The sequence below is a fragment of the Coenobita brevimanus genome, chromosome 102, assembly GCF_032717465.1.
Source record: "Coenobita brevimanus isolate Jiangsu-jjx chromosome 102, ASM3271746v2, whole genome shotgun sequence".
Taxonomy (NCBI): Eukaryota; Metazoa; Arthropoda; class Malacostraca; order Decapoda; family Coenobitidae; genus Coenobita; species Coenobita brevimanus.
In genome coordinates, this window is record NC_137055.1 from 16,102,910 (window position 1) to 16,130,248 (window position 27,339).

Below are 27,339 nucleotides of genomic sequence, written 5' to 3' on the forward strand. Positions count from 1 at the left end.
GCGCAATGCGATCGTTTCAGGTAATCCGAGTCACGTTTATGTGCTGTTCTAGTCTAACGTTGTCATTATCGGCCGTCAAGGCGACATCGAAGGGGCCCATGCTGGTCCGCTTATGTGCTGTTCTAGTCTAACGTTGCCCCTCATTTGTTTCCCTGTGCTTCGCGCGTGCTTTGCGATCATTTCAGGTAATCCGAGTCCCGTTTATATGCTGTTCTAGTTTAACGTTGTCAACATCGGCTGTCAAGGCGACATCGATATAAAGTCATCAAAAACTCTATAGTGAATGCAACCTTAATTTCACTTACGCCGGGACGGCGTTTTTTGATCAAACTTTGATTGCTCAGTAAATATAGTAAAACTTTTTCAATCGTGATGGGACCAATTTTTTTCACATCAGCGAATTTAATGTACACACCCACCCACCCACCCACCCACACACACACACACACCACACACACACACACACACACACACACACACACACACACACACACACACATGCCTAGTGCTACAGTATATTAGATTGGCTCAGTCAAAGAATTCATAAAGAAGGTTTGCAGAGGTTATGGTCAGCAATGGACCTGCAGTGAATTATATTTTGTTATGCAAGGAAGATGGAATCAAATGCCGAAAACCCACATGATTGTTCTCATAGAAAAAGCAATAACAAGTTGACAGAGAGCCAAAGTCAAGATCCGTTCATTTCTAGATGTCTGTACACACTGTATTTGAAAGACAGCAGGTCATAGGCAGTAGGAAATACAGACAAAGGAGGGCAGTTCCACAGTTGACCTGTTACTTACATTATGGACCGGAAGTAACAGTTAACTCATGCATTAAAGAGTTGGATAGGAAAGGGATGAAAGTTTATTACCCGCCGTAGTTGTGGAGGGATGCAAGCAGGTTGAAGGGAGCCAGAAAGAGAAGAGATTATGAGATGAAAAACCTCTGACTCCACCCTGTTGAGAAGAGCTGTATGTGCGGAGCCTTCCCTGACATGAGAGGGGCGAATAACACCAGATTGTAAAGTTACAACTGTGCAGGAGTAAAGAAGGCACATAGCCGGCTTAGGACACCTAATCTCTTGGAAGTAGATTTTACACGAGAGGTTATATGATCTTTCCAAGATAATCCCGAAGGAATGAAATATGAAATATGTTTATAGATGATGAGGAAGATTTGAGTTGGATATTGCTAAAGATTGGAGGATGCTCATGAGGAGGATTTTGAAGGGTTGAAAGACGTAAGAACTGAGGTTTTGATGCATTAAAATCTAGAAAGCACTAAGAGAGCGCATACCTCCACCAATACCATTGCCATTTAAAGGGATCCGGATCTGGATCCGTGAAGATATTGTGTGGAAAACATAGGATCCGGATCAGCCACCAAATTCAGTCAATTGTTCCTTAACCCATGCCACATCCCTCCACAAAATTTTATTGAAATTCATTGAGAACTTTTGGCGATATTGTGCAGGATACATAGGATCTGGATCCAGATCCGGATCCGGATCCGGCCCGGAATTTAATCAATTCTCTCTTGGTCCATGGCCCACTCTTCCAATATGTATCTATATCTATATCTATATATCTATATTTATATCTATATATCTATATCTATATCTATCTATCTATCTATAATTTCACTGAGGACTTTTGAATGTGGGATACATATGATCCTGATCCAGATCCGCCCCCAAAGTTAATCAATTCCTTCTTGGCCCATAGCCCACTCTTCCACAAAATTTCATTGAAAGTTATTCAGAACTTTTGGAGATATCGTGTGGACAGACGAACAAATAGACAAACACAGGCGAATACATAACCTCCTCCAACTTCTTTGGAGGAGGTAACAACAAGATTAGTTTTATCCCAATCAGAGATAGGAGCCAAGTCAGACATTTGGTGTGCCATAGTTGCATCCTTTTCTTGTTGAAGTCACTGGTAAGATGGACACTGCAAAAAGCGAATGGAAAGCTGATGGATGGAGTCATCAGAGTGGATAGGGTTAGATGTACAGTACAGCTCAGAAAATCATTGATAAATAGAAGGAATGGAGAAGGTGTTAGGACATAGCCCTGAGGAACACTACTACTGATAACCCTAGGAAAAGAACGGTGGCCGTCTACAGCATCAGTTATAGAACTATCAGAAAGGAAGCTAGAGATAAAGGCGCAAAGAGAAGGATAGAAACCATAAGAGAGCAGTTTGAAAATTCAAGATTTATGGCAGACTCTATCGATAGCCTTAGAAATAACAAGTGCAATGGCAAAGCTTTTGCTGAAGTCCCCACAGGCAGATGACAAGGAGCCTGAAAGGTAGGTAAGAGGATCGCCAGTAGAGTATCCCTGGTGGAACCCATACTGAGATCGGAAAGAAGATTGTGACAGGAAAGGTGCCTTATTTTTTTCAATGATAGGTTAAAAACCTTTTGAAATACAAAATGTTAAAGCAATTGGGTGGTAGTTATGTGACTGAGATTGGTCACCCTTCTTTATGACAGGCTGAATGAGAAAGTAATTCCAGCAAGAAGGAAAGACACAAATTGACAATGTCGAAATAGTTTATGTAGGCAGGGTAAAAGCACAAAAACAGAAGTTCTTGAGTACAACAGGAGGCTCATATGCCTTATTAGTATTGAAGCCAGTGATGGCAGAAAATACATCAACTGAAATTTTAATGTCAGCAATGAGGAATTCAGAGGGGAGGAAGTGATGGAGGAATAGCACCGGAATCATCTAAGATGGAGCTGGAGGAGAAAGTGTGAGCGAAGAATTCTGCTTTATCAGTAGAAGCAACAGCTAAAGAGCCATTGAAGTGGGAAAGAGGTTGGACGGATTATGAGGTAAAGTTGTTAGAAAGGTTTTTGGCAAGGTGCCAAAATGAGTAGGAAGAATTTGAGTTGGAGAGTCCAGAGCAATTAGTACGATTGAAATGATTTTCAGAAGGATGAAGAACAATCTTAGGATGATTCCGAGCAGAAGCATAAAGGAGATGAGATTCAGGGGTGGGTTGGCTCCGGTACCTCCTGTAGGTCCTCTTTTTGTTGTGGACAGCTTTAGAATAAGCATAATTAAATCATTTTTTTTTTTTTTTTTTGCATTAGTCACAGGCTAAGAGAAGAGAATGTATGCTTCCCTGCCGGAGAGAATAATCTCTGGAATGCACAAGGCTCACTCAAATGGCTCTTGGCCATAGAGGCAATAATCGTTTTAGGAAAAGTAAAAGAAGTCTTGCTTGAGGGCCTCACAGTCAGCAGATGCCGCAGCTGCTGCTTCCCGGAAAAGTCCACATGCCTTACTGGAGCGATGGGACAGGTTAACGTGATAAGGTTGTGATTGGAGGAGCCCAATTGACAGAAAAGATTAACAATGCAAGCAGAAGGATTCGTTGTAGGGGAAAGGTCTGGTATGTCAGAACTCTCTCCAAGGCAGTCAACAATGCAGGTAGGGTTCTGTACAAGCTGCTCTAGGTCGTTAAGGATAGAAAAGATGTAGGCTTGTTCACCAGGTGGCTCAGCGAAAGGAGAGGAAAGCCAAAGGTTGTAGTGAACATTGAAATCCCCTCGAATGGAGATTTCAGAGAAATGAGAAATTAATATTATCTATTCCACCATAGACGAATGATAGTGGAAGAAGTTTTCATAGTCAGAAGAATTTGAGGGATAAGTATACAGCACAGATATATTTAGTTAGACAATGACAGGATAACCAAAGCTATAGAACAGAGAATTTAGAAGATTCAAGTTTAGGAACATGACAGCAAGATATGGTGTTCCATACATAATTATACACAACAGCCACCTTTGGCTTTGAAGTGAGTATAGAGGAAGTAGGAAGATACAGAGAAGGGTCTGCTATCATTCACATCAGACAGTTGAGCCTCAGTGAGAAGGAGAAGACGAGGTTTAGAGGAAGAGAGGTGTTGTTCAATAGAGAGAACGTTAGAGGAAAGACCACGAATGTCGCAGAAATGAAGAAGTGAGTCAGACAGTGGTTCCAGGCATCTTGCTTGGTCGTCAATGGGAGAGGGGCGGATGGTGAGGGCTCTTATGGTCTCCCGCCCTGGGTACTCTGAGGCTTGGTGTTTAGATACCAATTTTTTCTTTTAACAGAAAGTGTAGTGTGTAATGTGCATGTAGTTTGGTGTTGAAGGTTAGAGGAGCTTGTACTCGTACTGGAGGGCATGCATGCCTAATCTCTGTGATAGTGAAACATTGAAAAGGTTCAACAGAGGAGTATGGTCGGAAGCTAGTCCAGAGGGCTGATGAAACGGGAGCTCCATTTCTCCCTGTCATCAGCATTCCATCCATCTTGGGAGTAAGGACCTATTCGATTGGTGCTACAGTCTGTTCCTGTGATGATGATTATGATGATTATTCATCCCACACAATACAGTACCTCACATGGAACACAGATTTCTTTCATGAATAACTTACACGTACCTTGCACCTCCTTCATCTGCTCCACCTCACATCTATGCCGTCTCTCCCAAGGTTCTCCCTGATTTTTCACCTCTTTTTTTTCTTTTCATTTTTCTACCCTCTTTGCAACAACTGCTTCCTCCTGTCTTCCATTACCTCTGTTCACCAACAGCTCTGCACCTCTATTTTCTGATCAATCTGTTCTCCGAAAGTCCAGACACTATCTTATCAAGCACAGATCATCTCATTTGATTATCCACACACACAGTCATCAATCATTGCCTTACGTTCATCCAGTTCACCTTCCATCCTCCTTATTACTCACCGTATAGACCTTAGATTATCTTGTGAATGAAAAGGGTATTAGCTACTGCCAAAGTCCTTCCCAGCACACATGTCCACCAGTGTACTTCTCACTTTCTGCACCCAATTATCATCCCCCATCCTCTCCACACGTCCAAACCATCTCAATCTGCCTCTCCTCATCACAACACAAGTACACCCCAGTCCCATCCTATCTCTCAACTCTTCCATTGTAAACCTAGTACCCCCTCCCCCCAGGCCTCGGACTCAGGGACGTATAGCACATCCACCTAATCATAGTCATTTCTGTACATTTGAGACTACGAATATCCTCTTCAATTACTGCCCAGGTCTCACTGCCATACAGCATTACATTCCTAACACATGCCACATACAAAGATCCCTTAGCACGGAGGAAGGGCCCTCTCAATGTCAGGAGAGGTAACAGCTCCCTGAACTTCTTTCAACCCCTCATCACGTAAGCCACAGAGCCACAGAGCCCCACCTCCTGCACATAACATGTCTCCCAGACAACAAAACTCTTCCACACACTCAAGAGACGCACCAACAAGATCAATCCTTTCATGCCTGAAAATCTCCACCTACTCTCCCCGACACATCGCACACAAGAAATCAGCATTATCTCGCAGTCTACCTCTAATACCATCACATCTCTTATGCACCCACTTATCACAAACACTGCACAAGATGGACTTGCTTCCCATGCCCTGTGACAAACCGCACATGGCCACTCTCCCTTTTCTTTGACAGTACTGCCACCAGCCCTAGATACCATCAATTTTGTGTTATCTGCAGTTACTATTAAGCCCTTGTGCCTCATACCATTTCTCCGCTTCGTAAGTTTTTAATCCGCCTCCCTTTCATTCTCTGCAAATCAACACCAAATCATCAGCATACAACATCTCTCACGGGAGTCCATTTCTGAAGTCATGTGAGAGGGCTTCAAGTACCATGATTAACAACAAGCGGCTCATGATTGACCCCTGGTGCACACCAATATTCATGGAAAACTCATCACTCAAATTTCCATTCACCTTTACCTGGGTGCTAGTACCCACATACTCGTACGTTGCCATAGCCATCCTAGCCAGCCACTTCTCGATCCCAGGTATTTTCATTACCCACTTCACCACCCCTCAAGGAACTCTGTCAAAGGCCTTCACCAAATTATCAAAAACAAAGTACAGATCCCTTTTCTTTCCTATATATTTTTCCTGAAGTTGTCGAACAATGAATATGGTATCAGTGGTCCCTTTGTCAGGCATAAACTCAAGCTTCATCTCATCAATATTCACTTTTCTCCAATCAAACATTCAAGAACTCTCTCCATTACCTTCATTATTGGATCCAAAAGCTTTGTGCCTCTATTATTTCCTCTTTCTAGGGCACCACTCATCCCTTTTGTACACATTTATAATTACACTCTTCAGCCAATCATCTGGGACAACACATAATCATGATCATGATCATCATTATCCGGACCTCCTTTCATCACCATCATCATCCGGACCTCTTTTCCCACCCCAGGGCTGGGTGAGGAGTGGCAATGTTCAGACAGCCCAAATTTGCCTAATCCAATGGGCCACGCTTCCATTCGCTCACCATTGAAGCCCCGGAATCTTGGCTCTGTCTGATACGCCAAACACATTCACCACGTTCTGTAGCTTTACAGAGACGTTTAAGACAGAGTCAGTCTGGACGCTGTTAGGTTTAGAAGGGGTGTCAAATATGCACCTCTCACAACATTCATCCAGCCAGCTCGATCTCTTGTCAGTTCCCTAACTTCACCGACTTCCAAACCTCTCTTCCTCACACACTCATCCACCATATCTCTCCACCTCTCCTTGGCCTACCTTGCCTCCTGCCTCCTTCAAATTCGCTCAGATATACCTTTTTCATCACACTTATGTTATCCTTGCTCTCCACATGATCATGCCGTCTCAGTACACTCTCTCCAATTCTGGTGTCTATAGACATCCTCACTCCACATCTGTCACGAATCCCATTATTTCATAACCTATCCACTCTCTGTACTCCACATACATTCCTCAGCAGTCCCATGTCCACTGCTCTCACTCTTGACTTTTCATTTTCATATCACACCATAGTCTCACATCCATAATGTAAAGTTGGCACTAACAGTCCTTAATGTAAGTTTCGTGCAGCTGCAACACTCAAGCCTCTGTTTCTTATCAAAGCTTCATTGCACCATCTACTTTTCTTCCTTGTGTCACTCTACTCTCCACTTCTTTTGCAGTTTCCTCTCTTTTCTATCACTATACCCAAGTATTTCAATTCTCTCACCAATTCCAGTCTCTCTCCATTGACTGTAACATCGCACTGGGAGCCACCTTCTCTCTCAATGACCATCACTTTACTCTTTTCTACATTTACTTTCAATGTACAATGCTCACAAACATCAGCAACACTCTGCACTAGTCTAGTAGACTAGACTGGGACAACACACTCATATAGATCGTTTTTATCAAGTCAGTGACTAACGCTCCTATATCTCCTGAGGCTTTCAACATTTCAGCAGCCAACCCAGACACACCTGTTGACTTCCCCACCTGCATCCTGCCTATTGCCCTGCTCACAGTAACAGCGTCAATCAAAGGCCAAGGGCCACACACTGGATCTGCTGACTCCAAACATTCCCTCTCCCAATCAAGCTCCTCATTCAAGAACCGGTTGTAATGCTCTCTCCAGGTGTCCTTAGTATCCCCACTGTTCACCACTACCTTTCCTTCATCAGTCTTCACACACTGGTTACCTTTGATATCCCTGTTTTCCCTCTTCATCTGATTTGCCACCTTAAATATCATATTCTTCCATTTCACACTATTTAGGTTATCAAGTAAAAGTCTCTGAGACTCAGATTGTGCCCTGTAAAACTCTTTTCTCGCCTTACGCTTGCCAGCCAAGTATTCCTCTTTGTTACCACGCTTTTTCCTTTCCAGGAAAAGCCTGCTTTTTCTCCTTTTCTGCAGCTTCTACATCCTTATACCACCACTAAGTTACTTTATGTCTTGGTGGGTCCCTTGTCCATCAACACACTGAATCAGTAACTCTCAAGGGGTTGTGCTTGAGAGTCAACTGCTCTCTATTCAGCCACCACACTATTCATCTCCCTATAGAAGGCATCCCTTACTGCTTGAATTTTTTAACTTTCATATTCTCCTCCTAGGTGTTTAGGTACTCTTATTCATCATCCGCTCAATAAGCACCATGTCACATAATACAATACCTTGTGTTGCTGGACACACTTAACTTTAACATTCTTCACCAACCTTCCATCACCCTTCCTGACCAGGAAATTGTCTATCTGGCTGCATTTTCTCCCAGACACACACACACACACACACACACACACACACACACACACACACACACACACACATATATATATATATATATATATATATATATATATATATATATATATATATATATAATAACAGAACAGAGGAAGGAAAAACAAATGAATACAAAAAATAATCCATACACCAGATTACTGATGTCCTCTGTTCATAAAATATCTGTAACAGACTTTAACAGCTGTGGGTTGAAGTTTGGAGGGAAACAACTCTGGGGAGGCGAGTTCCAAAGAGATGCAGTACAGGGAATGAAAGAATTCTGATAGGCAGAAGTTCTGCAATATGGCTGAGTGACATTCCAGTCATGAGCACTACCAGATGCCTGTGTAGCACAAGGGAAGGCATGGAGAGGTGGCACCATGGACTCAACTTCGTCTGAGCATTTGCCATAAAAATATCTGAGAAATAATGCAAGGGAGGCAACATTCCTTCTTACTTGTAGGGGAGGTAGTTTATTTGTAATGGCAGGGTTGTTAATAATTCTAACAGCCTTGTTCTGAATTTTGTCTAGTTTTAATGCAACCCTCTCCACATCCATTCCACAAGGGTGAGCAATATTCAAGCTGAGAGCTCTTTCTTTTCTTACTCTGTTTTCCCTTTGTTCTACAAATATGAATTTCGAAAATATACAGTATTATTACTATTTAGTATCAAATCGTTCTTAAATACGATAAGCAGGTCGAGGAACTTGTCAGTGTGAAGGCCATGAGTTTTATACAAAGACTGTTACCTCCAGGAGGTGGCTGAAGATATATAAAGCAGTTATCTTGCTTTACATGTTTTGGACTATAGTAGCCATGCTAGACGACTGGTTGTTAGCAAGGGTACCTATCAGTTACCATAACCAGCGACATCACGCAGTTGCAGCACCTACTACAAGCTACCATTACCCAATACTAACACTCTATTTCCTTCTGTTTATGACCTTCACTCTTCTAAATGCAATGTGTCTAGACATCTCGAAATGAACGGATCTTGAATTTGTCTTTTATATATTTGTCTTTTATATTCTTCCTTGCATTAGAGAATAATTTTGCTCACCCTCCACCATAACCAACTAGCATGGCTCATAACCATCACTCACAAGAATGACTTGGTAACATGGTCAACTGCTTCGATCAAGTACTAACACCCATTAGACCACTGGTTCCCAACCTATTTTGTCTTTTCCCCCTTCAGCCAGTTCACCTGTTCGGATTTCGCCCTTCATATAGACAAGGAAAAAAACAAGTCAAAACACAATTTTTTTTGCCTAATAATACAAAAACCGTAATAAATAGAAAATAAAAAATTCCTTTTTTTACTTGTGACTTAGTCATTTAGTGCGATGGCTGAAATTGCTTCTTGCTGATCAGTGCCTCAGTGTCAGGGGAGGTAGCAGAGAGCACGCAATGCATGTCATTCTACTTCAAGATGGTTTCGTGCATTGGGTATGATTGTGAGTAAAGTAGAGAAACCAGATTCACACAGATAAGTTGTGGAAAACAGAATGAGAATTTTCATTGCGTTGGTGCTCAGCTGTGGGTATGCTCCGCAAACATGAAGCCAGAAATCCTCGAGGTCTTGTGCACGAAGTTCATCATTGGTGGAAAAGTCATGTGTGAGCGCCAAGAACTCATCCTGCATTCCCTCAGAGACATCATCCACCTGGCACATGAATGAGTTCCTCAACAACCTCATTGAAATATGTTCAGTGTTGATACCAGGAAAATAAAGTTTGAAGTCAATCGCCACATTCTATGAGAATTTTTTTTTTCTGTCGGCTAATTGCTAGTGATTTGTTTTTCCCTCAGTAAATTTCCCCCAGGTTGGGAATTGCTGCATTAGACACTTGAACCCTCCCGTTACCATGACCCCCTACCAACAGCTGCTGCACCCATCAGTAGCATAACCCATTATTAACATTTATTACGCTCATTAGTTACCATAGCTTACTGTCATTCCCCAGTGCTAACACTTACTGATAGCTGAGGTCACACCAGCGAGTGTACCGCCCATAATGGAACCAATGGGCAGTCGGTACACTTGTTGCAGCCGGCTAAGGGCCAAGGCGGCGCCGTGCAGATCTCCTTCAACCGGCATTACCGTCTCTGCTGCACGATCGCGCACCTCTCTGGCTGCTGACAACATCCCTATCACAGGGGTGAGGGGGGGAAACAGATGAGTGACAGTATATTAGCCCAAAGTATTGTAAAGCTTGTGGCAAATTCTGAAGGAAGGGGAGGGATAGATAAGGAACAGTTAGTGAGGAATTGGATTACAGAAAAACAAATAGTCGAGGTTTAACCTAACATTCTCACACAATATTTTGTGGCAAGGGATAATTGCAAACACATAAACATGTCTGTTAAGGAAAGCACCCAACAACATTTCCCTGAACAACATTACACAACTGTTAATTTACAAATTTAGGTCTCTATATCAGTTCCAGGTGCAGACAAGCTGGGGCTAAGGAAACCCTACTCAAAAGTCGAGTGATTGGCACAGGAATCGAACCCAGGGCCTCTTGATTTCGGGCCGAGCACACCACCGCCTCACACGGGGACAGATAGTGCCAAAACTTACATAAATACACAGGCCACACTATAATTCGTTCACCTTTATTTAGCAGAAATGTTCTTCATTTTGCAGTTTATTTCATATAGCTCAATGGCAGATTATGACAGTACTATAAATGCATAATTTCCAAGGCTATTTCTGATACCCTCATACTGCCGTATTACCCTCTCAGTACAGTTCAGCCTTTTGTATGGAGAGTTGGCAGTCTTAAGTTGAATTAATGCAGGAAGTACAACTTAATGATCATTGTGCCATTATCTAGTTTCAAACTTTGTTAAGAGATTTCTCAAGTTTAGCTGGGTAAAATCGTTTGGTGGTAAAAAAAAATGAATGAAAACTGTTTTTCCTCAAGGGATTAATGGATAACATCATGCCATTACACAACGAGGAAGTTTGTCACGAACTGTATGAATTTATTTGACGTTAACTAATAAATGTGTAAAGAAGCCAGTAGGCAATGATAGCCAGCTCTAAGTGAACCAAGTTTTGTCAGCGACTGGAAGGAGTTTCAGTATGAAAAGTCACTCTTGTATGGCGATATCGAAGGACAACATGCCACCCAAGAATCATGGCTCTGGGTCAATAACCTTCGGATCCTTAGCATTTTGCGTGATCCTGGTTGTGATTTTAGCGATTTTCATATTTTGCATTTGCTGACCACTGAACCCTAACCTGGCAGATATAATGTCCTGGCTGTATGAAGCAGACTTATGGTATTTACCAACGCCTAAAAGCATGCAAAATTTCATTCGAGTCCATCCACCCACTGTGGAGCTAGAGGACATGAAATTCACAGAATGGTACATGCAAAGTACAAATTATAGGCTGTGGTGCCAGTGACTGGAAGTGATTTTCAACACTAAAAGTAATTTCTATAAGAAGGTAATCAGTGCAACATTCCACCCTAGAATCATGGCCCTGGCTTAATAATCTTCTGAGCCTTAGCATTTTGTGCGAGCAAGATTGTAATTTTAGCACTATTCATATTTATGCACTTGATGACTTTTGACCCCTGATCTGGCAGATATAGGTCAAGGATGTACGAAGCATACTTGTAATATTCATTAACATATACAATCACGCAAAGTTTTATTCGATTCCATCCACCCACTGTGGAGCTAGGGAACTTGAGATTCACAGAATGACTCACCAGAGGTACAACTTCTAGGTGGCACTAGTGACTGGAAGTGAGTTTCGACACTAAATATCATTTTTGTATGGAGGTACTCCAGTGCAACATTCCATTCAAGAATAATGGCCCTGGCTTAATAATCTTCGGAGCCTTAGCATTTGGCAAGAGCATAGTCATGATTTTAGCTATTTTCACCATTTTTACACTGGATGGCCTTTGAGCCTGACCTGGCCAATGTGGCACATAGGTGCACAATAGAACATTGTACAGTACCCTCGCATCCAACATCCGTTTGTCCAGCACGATTCATGTCCAGGACGGAGTGCAAAAAATTAATACAATTTATTAAGTTTTAATTACTGTAACGCAGGTGCGTTAGGTTAATACGGACGGAGCTCCGAGAAGTGGGCGAAATCCGCAGAGTTCGTCTCTAGCACGATCGCCCCTGGTCTAATATGGTCATACTGGACATTCCCATGATGCTGACAACCAATCAAAACTTTCGATCAAGTAGCCTCCCCTGACCGCTATCATGACTTGATCGTATGGTCGCCCAATTAAAAACGCTTCTGCTCTCACGTGATGTTTTGTTTAAATTTCTTCTGCCACAGAGCCACTCAGTCGCATAATTCTCATTGGACAGTGCTTTTCTCTCGCTGCATTTTCTGCCCTTGCTACTGTACTTTACTCTGCTCACGATGCCTAGGAAGCCTTCTGAGAACCCTTAGAAGCGGCAGCACCTCCCTCAGGCCACCAAGCTAGAAATCATTGAGAGGAAGAAGAAAGGGGAGAGGAATATGGACATCGCCAAGGCCAGCAAGCCCACCAACACTATCCTAAAAAGTTAGTTATCTTTCATAGTACCGTACCATTTATTATAATTACGGTAGTACCAATATATGTATAGGAATATGGTAGAAATTTAAGGTGACTTTTCCTAGGGTTGCTGACATAATTGATTTTTCTCCATAAGCTCTGTTGTTTGTCCAACACATTCTTGGTCCAACACAGGACCCGTGCATGACAATATTACCGTGTTGGATGTGAGGGTACTGTAGAATAATAAGCATGCAAAGTTTCATGCATTTCCATAGAGCCGCTGGGGAACTAGGGGGCCATTATTGAAAACTCGTACTAGTTGCTAGGGATGCTGAGGTTAATCTTCGCAGGGTTGCCACTCAAAAACTAGAGGACAGAGGGAAAATGGATGGCACACTTCCGACAGGGAATGACCTCAAGATTGCACCATAAGAAGTCTGAGCTTTCTGCACACATTAACTCCCTCATGCAAGATGACGCACCACGAGTCATAAGCCTTGCAATATGAAGAGTAACTGATGATGCAACATGATGCAACTTCCCTATAAATGGTCGTAGAAACTTTTCCTGTGGATGGATTTGCATCAAATTTTGTTAAGTCAAAGCTGAGGGTTGCCAGGTCCAGGGGAAATATATGGCAACAGCCGGGAGCTTATCGGAAAGGTAGGCGGCCTATATTTAGCTCAGTATTGTCCCATCAGTCAGGCTGAAAGGGTGTGTGAATGCATGGCCGGGCATTTAAACCCGTGTTTGGCTGCTACGGCACCGTCCATATCTCACATGTGCATAGTGATACTGTGTTGTATATAGTGCAGTGTGCTTGTGAAGGACGTTTATAACTGTTTCTTATATATTTTCAGAGAAAGCAAGATTTGAAAATTCCTAACTGATTTTCACCGTTCCCTTGCTATTGTTACATTACACTAAACCTGAAAAATGTCTCACAAGGACTTATCTGAGAATGATTACATGAAATACTTATTCAGTGGAAGTGAGAGTGAAGAAAGTAATGAATGTGAAATGGAAAGTGAATATGTTCAGGAGGAGAGAATGAGGAGCAGGAGAGCAAGGGTGAAATATGACCCTATAAGTGATCAGGGCAAACCTGCGGTCAAAGCTGCCGTGATAAGCACTGTAGAGAGTGGTAGTAGCACCATCACTGCCACAATTCCTTTGATCACTGCCACCACTGGTCCTTTCACCACTGCCACAACTGGTGTTACTACAACTCTTACTGCCATCACTCAGACGACATTTTTCACCTTTCCAGAGACCACCATACTGATGAAAGCATACAGCAGTAAATCACATCGCACACACACACACACACACACACACACACACACACACACACACACACACACACACACACACACACATGCACAGAACCACAGACAGACAGACACTCACACACACATACACAGACACTCACACATCACAAATACTCACACACACATACTCCAGCTGTGATCGTACCTGTCGTCCTCTCTGCAATTCCATCTCCTTTCAAGAAACACTACAACACTGCTAGAGGACTTGAGTAACCAGCTTATTTGTCTAGCTTTTTTACTATTGTATTGTAAGGTATAAATTGCGTGTTTACTATATATTTCTCATAGGGAAAATGCGGTGCATTTCATTGCTATTCTCCGTCATTTTACTCGTAAAGTATACTGTAGGTCGCATAAAAAATCTGAAGAAAGCTTGATGAAGCTGATGATTTCCTATGCATACTTTTGTAAAGCAAAGTAACATATGTGTGAAAATAATGGGGAAACGTTACGAAAGACGAACATAGCCTACGGGCCTGAGCGTTCGTGCTGTCACAGCGCAAACCGCATTCAACCCATCGTAACTTTACAAAATTCATTTTCTCCATAGCAATAATGGTTATAACACTGTGAATTATATCATGGGCTTCCTTAACCTTTGGGCTACAAAACTGGATAGAATTTACATATATGTTTGTTACAGTGTCACTAACAACATACAATATAAGAAACAAATCAAATGTTTTTAGGCGTTTTTTTTTTTTTAATTTACTCGAAAACTGTTGGACGTATCGACTTGAAACTTTCACAGATGAAAGATCGTGAAATTCTGCATATAGACATGTCCTTTGCAGCTGTGCGTCACAGGAAAAATTTTTCACGGTGATGTTGGGAAGCTATGAGAAGCTAGTTTTCACGTAAAGGTTTATTCAGGTTTCATTTCTGTACATTTATTCATTTGCTTTATATTTTTTTATATCTTATAATATAAACATCATCGAAGATGATGGGAAGTGATTTATAACAATATAAGTACTTTTTGGGGATAAATCGGGCCATAGAAATTTTTCCCTTGCTGCTTGCGTGGAGCCAGCCTGAGCGAGGTTTTCGTTCTGTGCATGGAACTGAAACTTAATGGAAACGTATGGTGTGCGAGAGGGTTAATAATGCTTCTACAGGTCAAAATGTGAAAAATACAAAAAAATCGTTCTTTCTGCCGTTGCCAGTCTACTCAGAGGAGTAGACTGTAGCACCAGTCGAGCAGGGCAGTACTCCCGAGGTGGATGGAAAGCTGATGACAGGGAGTGCTGGAGCTCCCGTTTCATCAGCCCTCAGGACTAGTTCCTGACCATCCCCCTTTGCTGAACTTTTTCAGTGTCTCAGTTACACAGAGAGTAGGCCAGCATGCTCTCCAGTACAAATTTCTCTACCTATCTACACCAGACTACATGCACAGTACACACTACACTTCCTATTCAAAATTCAACTAAAATGGCGTCTCATCACCAAGCCTCGGAGTCCCCAAGGGGGGGGGGACCATAAATGCCCCCACCATCCGCCCATCTCCCGGTGATGACTCGAGGTGCTTGGAACCACTGTCTGACTCTCTTCTTCTTCATTTCTGCAACATTCGCGGCCTTTCCTCTAACTTTCGCTCTGTTGAGCACCACCTCTCCTCCTCTAAACCTCACCTTCTTTTTCTAACTAAGACTCAGCTGTCTGAGGCAACTGACAGCAAACCCTTTTCTGTATCCTCATACTTTCTCTAAACTCATTTCAAAGCCAAAGGTGGCTGTTGTGTATATATATGCAACGATTTATCTTCCTCTCGTGTTCCTGAACTCGATTCTTCTGAATTCTCTACACTCTGGCTTCGGCTTTCCTGTCATTCTCTGACTAAATATATCTGTGCTGTTTACTTATCCCCTAATTCTACTGACTATCAAAAATTCTTTGACTATCTTACTTCTACGATGGAACACATTCTATCCATTTCTTCTTTCTCTGAAATCTCCATTCTAGGAGATTTCAATGTTCACCACCACCTTTGGCTCTCCTCTCCTTTCACGGATCCACCTGGTGAACAAGCCTACATCTTTTCTATCCTTAATGACCTAGAGCAGCTTGTACAGCACCCTACCTGTATCCCTGACCGCCTTGGAGAGAGCTCCAACATACTTGACCTCTTCCTCACAACTAATCCTTCTGCTTACTCTGTTAATCTTTTCTATCCATTGGGCTCCTCCGATCACAACCTTATTACCTTAACCTGTCCTATCACTCCGGTACAGCCTGTGGATCCTCCAGGGAAACGTCGTCTGTGGCATTTTGGAGCCGAGGACTGGGAGGCCCTCAGGCAGTACTTCTTTGATTTTCCCTGGAATGATTATTGCTTCCATGGCCGGGAGCCATCTGAGTGTGCCTTGCGCATTACGGAGGTTATTCTCTCAGGCATGGAAGCATACATTCCTTTCTCATATCCTTTGAATAACGCAAGAAAGCCTTGGTTAAATCACGCTTGTTCTAATGCTGTCCACAACAAGGAGAGGGCCTACAAAAGGTACCAGAGCCAACCCACCCCTGAATCACATCATCTTTACGTTTCTGCCCGGAATCGTGCTAAGTCTGTTCTTCGCTCTACTAAAAATAATTTCATCCATACTAAATGCTCTCAACTCTCCAACTCGAATTTTTCCCACTCCTTCTGGCACCTTGCCAAAAATCTTTCTAACAATTTTTCCTCATCATCCTTCCCTCCTCTTTTTTACTCTGATGTTTCTGTAGCTATTTCTTCTACTGATAAAGCAGATCTCTTCGCACAGACTTTCTCCTCCAATTCCACCTTAGACAATTCCGGTGCTTTTCCTCCATCACTTCCCCCCTCTGACTTCCTCATTGTCACGGGGTTTTTATAGTATCACTGCAATTTTGATATAAATGGTTAAATATTATTTAAATTGATATTTATATTCAATAATATTGAAGCGCAGAGACAATGATTGTCTTGCTACATCAAGCAACGATTACTTTACGCTGGCTTGTGCACGATTCTCTAAGAACGAGAATTTATAAACTTTCTCAACAGTACACAGCAGAGACTAATTACTCACAATTGCTGAATTACTGTACTGTTAGCCTCTGGAGAAAGTTACATCACCCCTGACAATAAATAACTAATACTAATAATAATAACATCAGGTTCTTGCTGATGCATTAACTCCTGGCACAACGGATTTTAAGTTAATACAACAAGACTGGTCTAAGTACCAGTTATGAAAGCAAACGTTTATGCAAGCTAGGAGCTATATGGAAAATAAGCTTAATTATGGAGAAATGAAACAAGATTTTTACTCTACATTAAGCTCAAGAAATAGAACTGTTAAATTTATTGATTACAAAAATAAATTTAACATTACATTTCAAATCAAATTAAATGAGACGCACTCGCTCACTCACACAGAAGCTAAATACTTATGCCTAGGGAAAAACACCTTAACTAAGCTCTTAAAACTACAAAATACACAAAGGAAATACCAGTCGATGAATACTATGTATCACCCGAGGAGTGGGGTGGAGTACTGGGATTAACTGTACTAATGGAGCTTGGGGTGCTAGCTGACCTCTCCACTTCTGAGCACAGACCCTTTCTCCGTCACAGCAAACACAAGACTGAATTCAAATACATTGAATGGGCAGGACGCAAGGCGTGGCTAACGGTTGAGGGAAGCAGAGGCAAATGATAAAGAAATAATTGTATCGCTCAGTAGCGCACTTAGTGACGTGCATTAAATCGGTCACTTTTTGAAAACGGTGACGAATTATTTGAAAAGTATACCCCGAAATGGAGAGAGAAACGGTTAACTGAGCGATACACAGTGAGTTTTCCACTAATAGTTCGTGGCTTCTCACAAAAAGGAAATGTCGCGAATTGATTCGTGACATTACGCCCCATGAAAATTAAATCTTTCTTCCTTCAGAAGAAAGATTTCAATATACATACATATAAATCCTAACTCAGTCACACAAGATTCACACTGTGGTGTGTGTGCTATCCTGCTACAGGAGAAAATCGCAGTCGCCAGTGAGTGAAAAAACCTCGTATTTACGTTAATAGAAGCAAGCTTGAGGGAAAAACTCCGTGATGACGGTGAAAATCCTGTACTCAGGTCAAACTGAGCGAAAATTCGCTACATTTACACTGACAACTAATTGTTGTGTAGCGTGGTGTATGTAATACGCGGTGTAGGTGTGACAGTTGTAGTGTAACTGTACCTACGTGTAAAATGACACAGTAAATAATATGGCGACGACGAAGGCAGAGGAGAAGAGGCGGCAGCGTGCGGCAGACGATCAGCTGGCCCGCACAGCAAAACTGCTACACCCATTGCTGAACCTGCAAAACCAATTAAGGTGGAGCATCAAAAGTGTCAATGAGACAAAATTCTTATTATGTTACAATTACTCTCTCTGGCTAGCAGTCAGTACATGCTATGAAAAGTACACTCGAGGTCGCCATTAATTATAGCACACGATTATGGTCGGCAAGTTGAGAATCCCTGTGCAAACTCGGGTCTTCCATAGCCTCGAGCCGCACACGGGTCCTCAACCTGTGCCTTAACCTACAGTACTTATATTAATATCGGGAAGCTGAGAATCCTTGTGCAAACTTGGGTCTTCCATAGCCTCAAGTCGCCTCTGCAGAGTTCTCACTTCCCCCTTAACCTACAATACAATACTTATATTAGTACCGGAAAGCTGAGAATCCTTGTGCAAACTTGGGTCTTCCATAGCCTCAAGTCGCCTCTGCGGAGTTCTCTCTCGAACTTCCCCCTTAACCTACAATACTTATATTAGTATCGGGAAGCTGAGAATCCTTGTGCAAACTTGGGTCTTCCATAGCCTCAAGTCGCCACTGCGGAGTTCTCTCTCGAACTTCCCCCTTAACCTACAGTACTTCTATTAGTACCGGGAAGCTGAGAATCCTTGTGCAAACTTGGGTCTTCCATAGCCTCAAGTCGCCACTGCGGAGTTCTCTCTCGAACTTCCCCCTTAACCTACAGTACTTCTATTAGTACCGGGAAGCTGAGAATCCTTATGCAAACTTGGGTCTTCCATAGCCTCAAGTCGCCTCTCAACTTCCCCCTTAACCTACGGTACATAATATGTATGTAAAGGCCCTGGACATAATGTGTCCTGTGGGGCCAATGGGCGAGACGTCAGGTCTGCACCCACTTCACCACTACCCTGTCTCTCAACTGACTCAGAGATTACAGGTGTGGTTACAAATGGCACAGGAAGGGCATGTCCCTGATTAGTGGTGATACTTTGGCACACACTGCAAGAACGGACAAAACTATCTATGTCCCGTCCCATCCCTGGCCAGAAAAAGTCAGCTCGGATACGGCCCTGGGTCTTCCTTTTGCCCATGTGACCTCCTGAGGCTGAACAATGACCCCATTGTAACACTGCTAGGCGGTACTTGGCGGGAATGACAAACTGCAGTCGAACCTCGCCCTCGGGTGTTCGTGACTCACGGTAGAGCCGTCCTTGTTTACGAAGGAACTTGGCTCGACCTCCCCGTGAATACTTAATCACTCGACCCTTTTGTTTGTTCCGCACGGTAGCAAGTGTCGGGTCAGAATGTTGTTCTTGCACAACAAGTTGACTACACATCAGATCTTGCGGCGATTCAATGATCACTGGGGTGACACAGTCTGGAGCCTCAGTCATGGCTCGTTTTACCGCAGCAGCCGAAGTCTGAGTAGCGTCATCATCGGAGCAACTATCCTTGACTCCTTGAATATTGCCTACTATTAAGTCAAATAGAGGCTCTGGCATGACAACTGCAAGTGTCGTACCAGTATAAAATGGAGATGCCACCTGGATACATGCCTCAGGGAACAATCTCACTGATCCATCAATAAGCTTTGCATGGATCTGTCGACCTGTATACTGTTCAGGCCGAACTAGACTCTGCTTGACAGAGCAACCTGAGGAACCATTATCTCTCAGGACCTTCACAGGAATGTCTCCCACAAACCCTGGCTGAACAAGGAAGGTACTGTCACCTGTGGGAGGGCCTGTGGAGGAAGCAGCTAGCCACTCATGAGGCTGCTGAATTGATGTGGCAAACATTGTGCCTTGAAGGTTATATTGGGGAGATGGAACATTGGCCATCTGTGGAGGGGGGTTCACTGTCACTGTGGGACTAGTGAACTGTGGGGAAGTACCCACACTGGTAGGGATGTGACCACCAGGCTGCTGCTGAGGAATGAAGGCTGCATTCGCTTCCTGCCTCTTTTGAGTTGGTGGTGAAAAACTTTGTCCCGTCGGTCGGTTGCGTGGCTGATACTGCTGCTGGTTAGGGTACTTGTTGTACCTCTTCCACTCAGGTTTCTGAGTGTTTTGCCCCTGGTCCTTCCACTGCGGTTTTGGACCTTGACCATTACTCTGAGAACGGCCTTGGTGCTGGGATTCAGTCTGAGACGGCTTCCCAGACTTGGCAGTATCTTTTCTACTCCAGGTGTTTTGCTTACGAGCTTGATACCCGTATGCAGTAAAGAATGCGTCAGCCTTTTCTGCCATTTGGCTGGCATCTTTCACCTGGCAGATCTTAAGCTGTGCTATGAGCTCAGCAGGCCACGACCTCTCTAGCTGTGTACGCAGCATAAGGTCAATTATCCCCTCACGCGTGGAAGGAGTTTCATCTTTCTCCATCCACTCATTTAAGTAAGCTGTGAGACGATCAAGGAACTGAACAGCTGTCTCCTTGTCTTGGAGACGAGCTCGCATGAACTGAACTTTGGCGTCGTCTACTGTGAGACCATACGCCTTAATGAGTGCAGCTTTCATCATCTCATATGTGAGATTGTCTCCACGAATTCTGTGGAGAATATCGAGGGCGGGGCCCTCAAATAAACTAAGAAACTGAAGCCGCTTAGCTGCCTCATCCAGTTGATACATGTCTGCCATGTCCTCAAAACGAGCTATGTACGGCTCGATTCGCTCGCTTTCCTTGTATGAAGGAAGCTTGATGCGTGGGGTCGCCAGGACATGTGCAGGGAGAAAGCTCGTGGAGCTTGGACCAACTGCAGCAGACGTGTCTGAAGCCAAGGAATCTCGCTTGAGCTTCAGCACTTCAAGTTCATGTTTTTCCCGTGCTTCTCGCTCGGCACGTTCGTGTTCTCGTTGTTCCCGCTCGTATTCGCGCTTTCTCACGCTGCTCTTGTTCATATGCACGCTCTCTTTCACGTTCCTCACGCTGTTCTCGCTCGTATTCGCGCTGAATCCTACGCTCTTCACGAGCATCTTTCTCACGTTCTTGCTCGTAATTGAACCGTGAGAGAACGTAACTCTGTATTTTCTCTGGGTCTGTGAGACCCATATCTCTGGCTTCCTGTACAAATACAGCGGTAGCCATGGCGCTAATTTATTAAGCAACCCGAAATTGAGCACTGACTGCTTAGCGACGAATACTAATAAACACACGTATAGAGTACAGACACAAGCTAGTGGTGACCAGTCTTATCCAGTTAACTGGCAAAAAATAAATCAAAAATGTAAATGACTGGGAAGACTCAATAATAAACACAATGGGTACGCCGACTTCCCAGGAGCGAATAAAATCGTGTGGCGTTACCAAGAATAAACTAGAGTTAAGTACTCTATTGATTAATAAAGCAAAATTCACTTGCTAAATTAAGGGTAAACACCAGTAAGCTTGTGCCTATAAACTTTAATGATAAATACCTATATATGAATGAGTGAGCACTATCTCGTGAATAGCTTTAGAGCTAGGAGTTAATATCCTGGAATGAGGTCGCCAATTGTCACGGGGTTTTTATATTATCACGGTAATTTTGATATAAATGGTTAAATATTATTTAAATTGATATTTATATTCAATAATATTGAAGCGCAGAGACAATGATTGTCTTGCTACATCAAGCAACGATTACTTTACGCTGGCTTGTGCACGATTCTCTAAGAACGAGAATTTATAAACTTTCTCAACAGTACACAGCAGAGACTAATTACTCACAATTGCTGAATTACTGTACTGTTAGCCTCTGGAGAAAGTTACATCACCCCTGACAATAAATAACTAATACTAATAATAATAACATCAGGTTCTTGCTGATGCATTAACTCCTGGCACAACGGATTTTAAGTTAATACAACAAGACTGGTCTAAGTACCAGTTATGAAAGCAAACGTTTATGCAAGCTAGGAGCTATATGGAAAATAAGCTTAATTATGGAGAAATGAAACAAGATTTTTACTCTACATTAAGCTCAAGAAATAGAACTGTTAAATTTATTGATTACAAAAATAAATTTAACATTACATTTCAAATCAAATTAAATGAGACGCACTCGCTCACTCACACAGAAGCTAAATACTTACGCCTAGGGAAAAACACCTTAACTAAGCTCTTAAAACTACAAAATACACAAAGGAAATACCAGTCGATGAATACTATGTATCACCCGAGGAGTGGGGTGGAGTACTGGGATTAACTGTACTAATGGAGCTTGGGGTGCTAGCTGACCTCTCCACTTCTGAGCACAGACCCTTTCTCCGTCACAGCAAACACAAGACTGAATTCAAATACATTGAATGGGCAGGACGCAAGGCGTGGCTAACGGTTGAGGGAAGCAGAGGCAAACGATAAAGAAATAATTGTATCGCTCAGTAGCGCACTTAGTGACGTGCATTAAATCGGTCACTTTTTGAAAACGGTGACGAATTATTTGAAAAGTATACCCCGAAATGGAGAGAGAAACGGTTAACTGAGCGATACACAGTGAGTTTTCCACTAATAGTTCGTGGCTTCTCACAAAAAGGAAATGTCGCGAATTGATTCGTGACACTCATAGCTGACATTAAAATTTCTTCAGTTGATGTATTTTCTGCCATCACTGGCCTCAGTACTAACAAGGCATATGGGCCTGATGGGGTCCCTCCTGTTGTTCTCAAGAACTGTGCTTCTGTGCTTACACCCTGCCTAGGCAAACTCTTTCGCCTTTGTCTGTCAACTGTACCTTTCCTTCTTGCTGGAAGTTTGCTCTCATTCAGCCAGTCCCAAAGAAGGGTGACCACTCCCAACCCTCCAACTATCGTCCAATTGCTTTAACGTCCTGTATTTCAAAAGTTTTCGAGTCAATTCTCAATAGAAAAATTTTAAGGCATCTTTCCTATCACAACCTTCTTTCCGATTGTCAGTACGGGTTCCGTCAGGGACGCTCCACTGGCGATCTCAACTACCTTTCACACTCCTGGTCATCCTCCTTTCGGGACTTTGGCGAAAGCTTTGCCATTGCACTTGACATCTCAAAGGCTTTCGATCGAGTCTGGCATAAATCTTTAATTTCCAAACTGCCCTCCTACGGTTTCTATCCTTCTATCTGTGCCTTCATCGCTAGCTTCCTTTCTGGTCGTTCTATAGCCGCTGTTGTAGACGGCCATCGTTCTTCTCCTAGATCTATCAACAGTGGTGTTCCTCAGGGCTCTGTCCTATCACCAACTCTCTTCGTTTTATTCATCAATGATCTTCTAAGCTGTACATCTAACCCTATCCACTCATACGCTGATGACTCCACCCTTCACTTTTCCATTCGGTTCCCACAACGCCCATCTCAACAGTTACTTCAACAAACAAGGGATGAGGCTATGGCACAGGTAATGTCTGACTTGGCTCGTATCTCTGACTGGGGTAAAAATAATATGGTTGTTTTTAATGCATCTAAGAGAGTTCTTACACCTATCAACCCAACAAAATCTTCCACAGGTATACCTACTAATGTTTAATAATATTCAGCTTAATCCTGCATTATCCTTGAACATGCTTGGGGTTTCATTTACTTGGGACTTATCTTGGGAAGATCATATTACATCTCTTGTAAAATTGCTTCCAAGAGATTGGGTGTGCTAAGCCGACTCTGCTCTTTCTTTACCCCTACACAATTGTTGACTCTATACAGGGGTTTTATCCGCCCCTGTGTGGAGTACAACTCTCATGTGTGGGGAGGCTCCCCACATACAGCTCTTCTCAATAGGGTGGAGTCAAAGGCTTTTTGTCTCATTAACTCTCCTCCTCTTACTAAACTCCCTTCAACCTCTGTCTCTTCGCTGCACTGTTGCATCTTTATCTCTTTCCTATCACTACTTTAATGGTCACTGCTCCTCTGAACTGTCTGCTTGCATTCCTCCACCTCTACGATGGGCGCGCAGCACTCGTCTGGCAACAAACTCTCATCCCTTTTCTGTCCAACTCTCTAATGCAAGAGTTAACCGTTACTCCCAGTCTTTCATTTATGCAACAGGTCAACTCTGGAACTGTCTCCATCTGTCTGTATTTCCTGCTGCCTATGATCTCCAGTCTTTCAAACGCAGTGTGTCCAGGCGTCTCAAAATGATCGGATCTTGAATTTGGCTCTCTATTGTATTTTGTTTTTCTCTTGGTGGGAACTGTTACATCGGGCTCATGGCCTTTGGTTCCTTCTTCATCGCATAAAAAAAAAAATGTTGAGGTTGCAGTATCTGCATTTTTTTTTTTTTTTTTTAATGTCACTGGACTCTTGGAGAAGCAGTGAAAGTCATAAAAACAAACTGGAATCTCTTTATAACTTCTCTAGCGCTAGATTTTTGAACCAGGAGTATAATAATGCAGTAGAGGATGAAATTTTTTATCATATTTTCACTACTTCCAGATGAGGCTTTTTTTTTTTTTTTTTTTTTTAAAGGAGACTTGCGAACTAGGGGAGATTAGATATAGTTTTTATGTGCCCCTTGGCTACAGAAGGTCTTAGCAAAATATAATCATCTGGAGTAACAAGAATTAACCAACAGAGTACGCCACCTATTTCAAAATATGTTTAAGACATTTCCGTTCTCACATCCCACCTACTAGACCTACTCATATTGCATCAGTCACTCATTTCCTACATCTCACTTATTGCTCACTACCCACAGTCCATCTATCACCAACATTTTAGCTATCCATCACATCCCATTTATTTCCTACATTGTCACACACGACCTGTTTGTCACCCGCATCCCATCTATCACCCATATCCCACCTATCACCTATATCCCACCTATCACCCATATCCCACCTATCACCTATATCCCACCTACCACTCACATCCCATCTATCACCCATATCCCATCTATCACCCATATCCCATCTATCACCCATATCCCATCTATCACCCATATCCCATCTATCACCCATATCCCATCTATCACCCATATCCTATTTATCACCCACATTTCATTTGTCATCCACATCCCATCAATCACCCATATCCCATCTATCACTCACATCCCATTTATCACACATATATCTGTCGCCATCCCATCCCGTGACCCATTTATCACTCAAATCTTATCACCCACATCCCATCTATCAGACATATCTATCACCTACATCCCATACATCAGACACATCTCATCTGCAGGGACGTGCACAAGGTGGGGGGGACTCGGGGTGCTTGAGCCCCTGCCGTTCTTCTTCACATCAAAAGTGTCCTTTTAGTAAAAAATAAATGTCTATCTATCTATCTATATACCTTGGCTGTTTCCCCGCAAAGAAAGGGGGTAGCCGAGACAGGACGACACACTCCTGATTTACGCACACACACACACACACACACACACACACACACACACACACACACACACACACACATCTATTCGAATCTTAGCCCCAAGGGGAGAAGGGACAGATCCTCACCACACCGCAGCGCACGAGGGTCAACTGCGCAGTGCAATCAGTGACATCCGCAGCAGGGACCGACAGCAGAACTGGTTTACCTCTGCAACATCATAATGGACCCACCCCCTTACCCGCACCTGACCTGATCAAATGATCACACCAAATGCGGGAGAATATCCCCTCAAGGCCGCGTCACCAATTTTCATTTACAGTTTCTCACAAATCATTCCTAACGTGCACAGCTACTCTTTCTGGCTCTACAGACATCCCTCTCGCATCTAACGCTCTCCTTACATCGTCCAATCATCCCATTCGTGGTCTTCTTCTCAGCTTTACACCTCTCACATCCGATCCAGTTATCTCTTTCACTAATCGCACTTCATCACTCTTTTTAGTTCCTACAATAAGAGAGGGCAACTTATTCAAAATTAGGGAAAGATAAGTGCCTTTTTTGTCAAAATCAGGGACTTTATGCTCGGCCTGTATTTTAAAATGTTATTGTTATAATTCGCGCTATCTTATTGTAAACTCATGCTCATTATGTACTTTTTTATTTTGTGAATTTTTAGCACACAAATCAATTTACAACGAATACCAGCCTTCCAGCTGAGTCTTCCTAAGATATGTATAGAAGAGAACTGATCTGCTTCGACAGCTGGCCTGGTCCAAGCCAGCTGGATGTATTTACTTAGTTGCATTTACCTAGTTGTGACGTACGGGAAATGAGCTACGCTCGTAGGGCCTGGTCTCCGTGTCTCAAGCAGTCAAACTCTGCTTTAAACTCATTTATGTTTTTGGACTGGACGATCTCTTTGCCCAGGCTATTCCACAGGTCAATGCATCTGCATGGAAAACTGTATATCTTGATATCCTTAAGCAACTTGTCTTTTTCAATTTCTTCCCATGTCCTCTTGTTGCTCCCCCATCCCATACAAACAGATCTTCTCTGTCAGTTTTATCTACTTCCATCATGGCCATGAGCACTGCAATCATGTAACCCCTCTCTCTTCTTTCGTCTAAGGAAGGAAGACCCAGCTTTTCTAGCATTTCCTTGTACGATAGATCTGTCAGGCTAGGGACCATTTTGGTTGCTGCTGTTTGTGTTCTCTCGATTTTGTTTATATCTTTCTTTTTATGTGGGGACCAAACCACTGCTGCATATACTAACCTGGGGCAGATCAGAGCCACTATCAATTATTTCATCATCTCATCTGGGTATTGAAGAGCCACTCATATGTTTGTCAAGAGCTCATATTATGTCTAACAATTTTGTTAATGTGTTTTTCGGGTGACAATTATCCTGGACTAACACTCCTAGGTCCTTCTCTTCTCTCGCTTTTGTGACTGGTTCCATTTCCATCAAGTAATTCAGTGATGGACTCTTAGTACTTCTACCCATTTCCAATATTTTCCTTAAAAAAAGAAAAGAAAAAAAAAGAAAATTCGTTTCCCATACCCTACTCCAGTCGTAGGCCAAAATCTTGTCCAGATCTTCTTGCAGCATTTTGCAGTCCTCTTCAACTTCTACTCTTCTCATGATCTTTGCATTGTCTGCAAACAGACTTGCATAACTGTTCATTCCATCCACCATATCCTTTACGTAAATCAGGAACATTACAGGCTCCAGCATCGAGCCCTGCAGGACTCCACTTGTTATTTCCCCCCACCCTGATATCCTGTCCTTTATTACTGTGCTCATCTGTCGATCTCTCATGA

At 42.8% G+C, this 27,339-nt stretch overlaps 1 protein-coding gene across 1 annotated transcript in view; it reads right to left on the reverse strand.

The window, feature by feature from the left end:
• LOC145415396 (prolyl 4-hydroxylase subunit alpha-2-like) overlaps window positions 1-27,339 on the reverse strand; it is a 77,627-nt gene that overhangs the window by 36,890 nt on the left and 13,398 nt on the right. Inside the window, exon 2 of the mRNA XM_080284680.1 lies at window positions 10,085-10,255. Within this exon, the coding sequence (XP_080140806.1) occupies window positions 10,085-10,255 (171 nt within the window). The remainder of the gene's footprint in view (window positions 1-10,084; window positions 10,256-27,339) is intronic.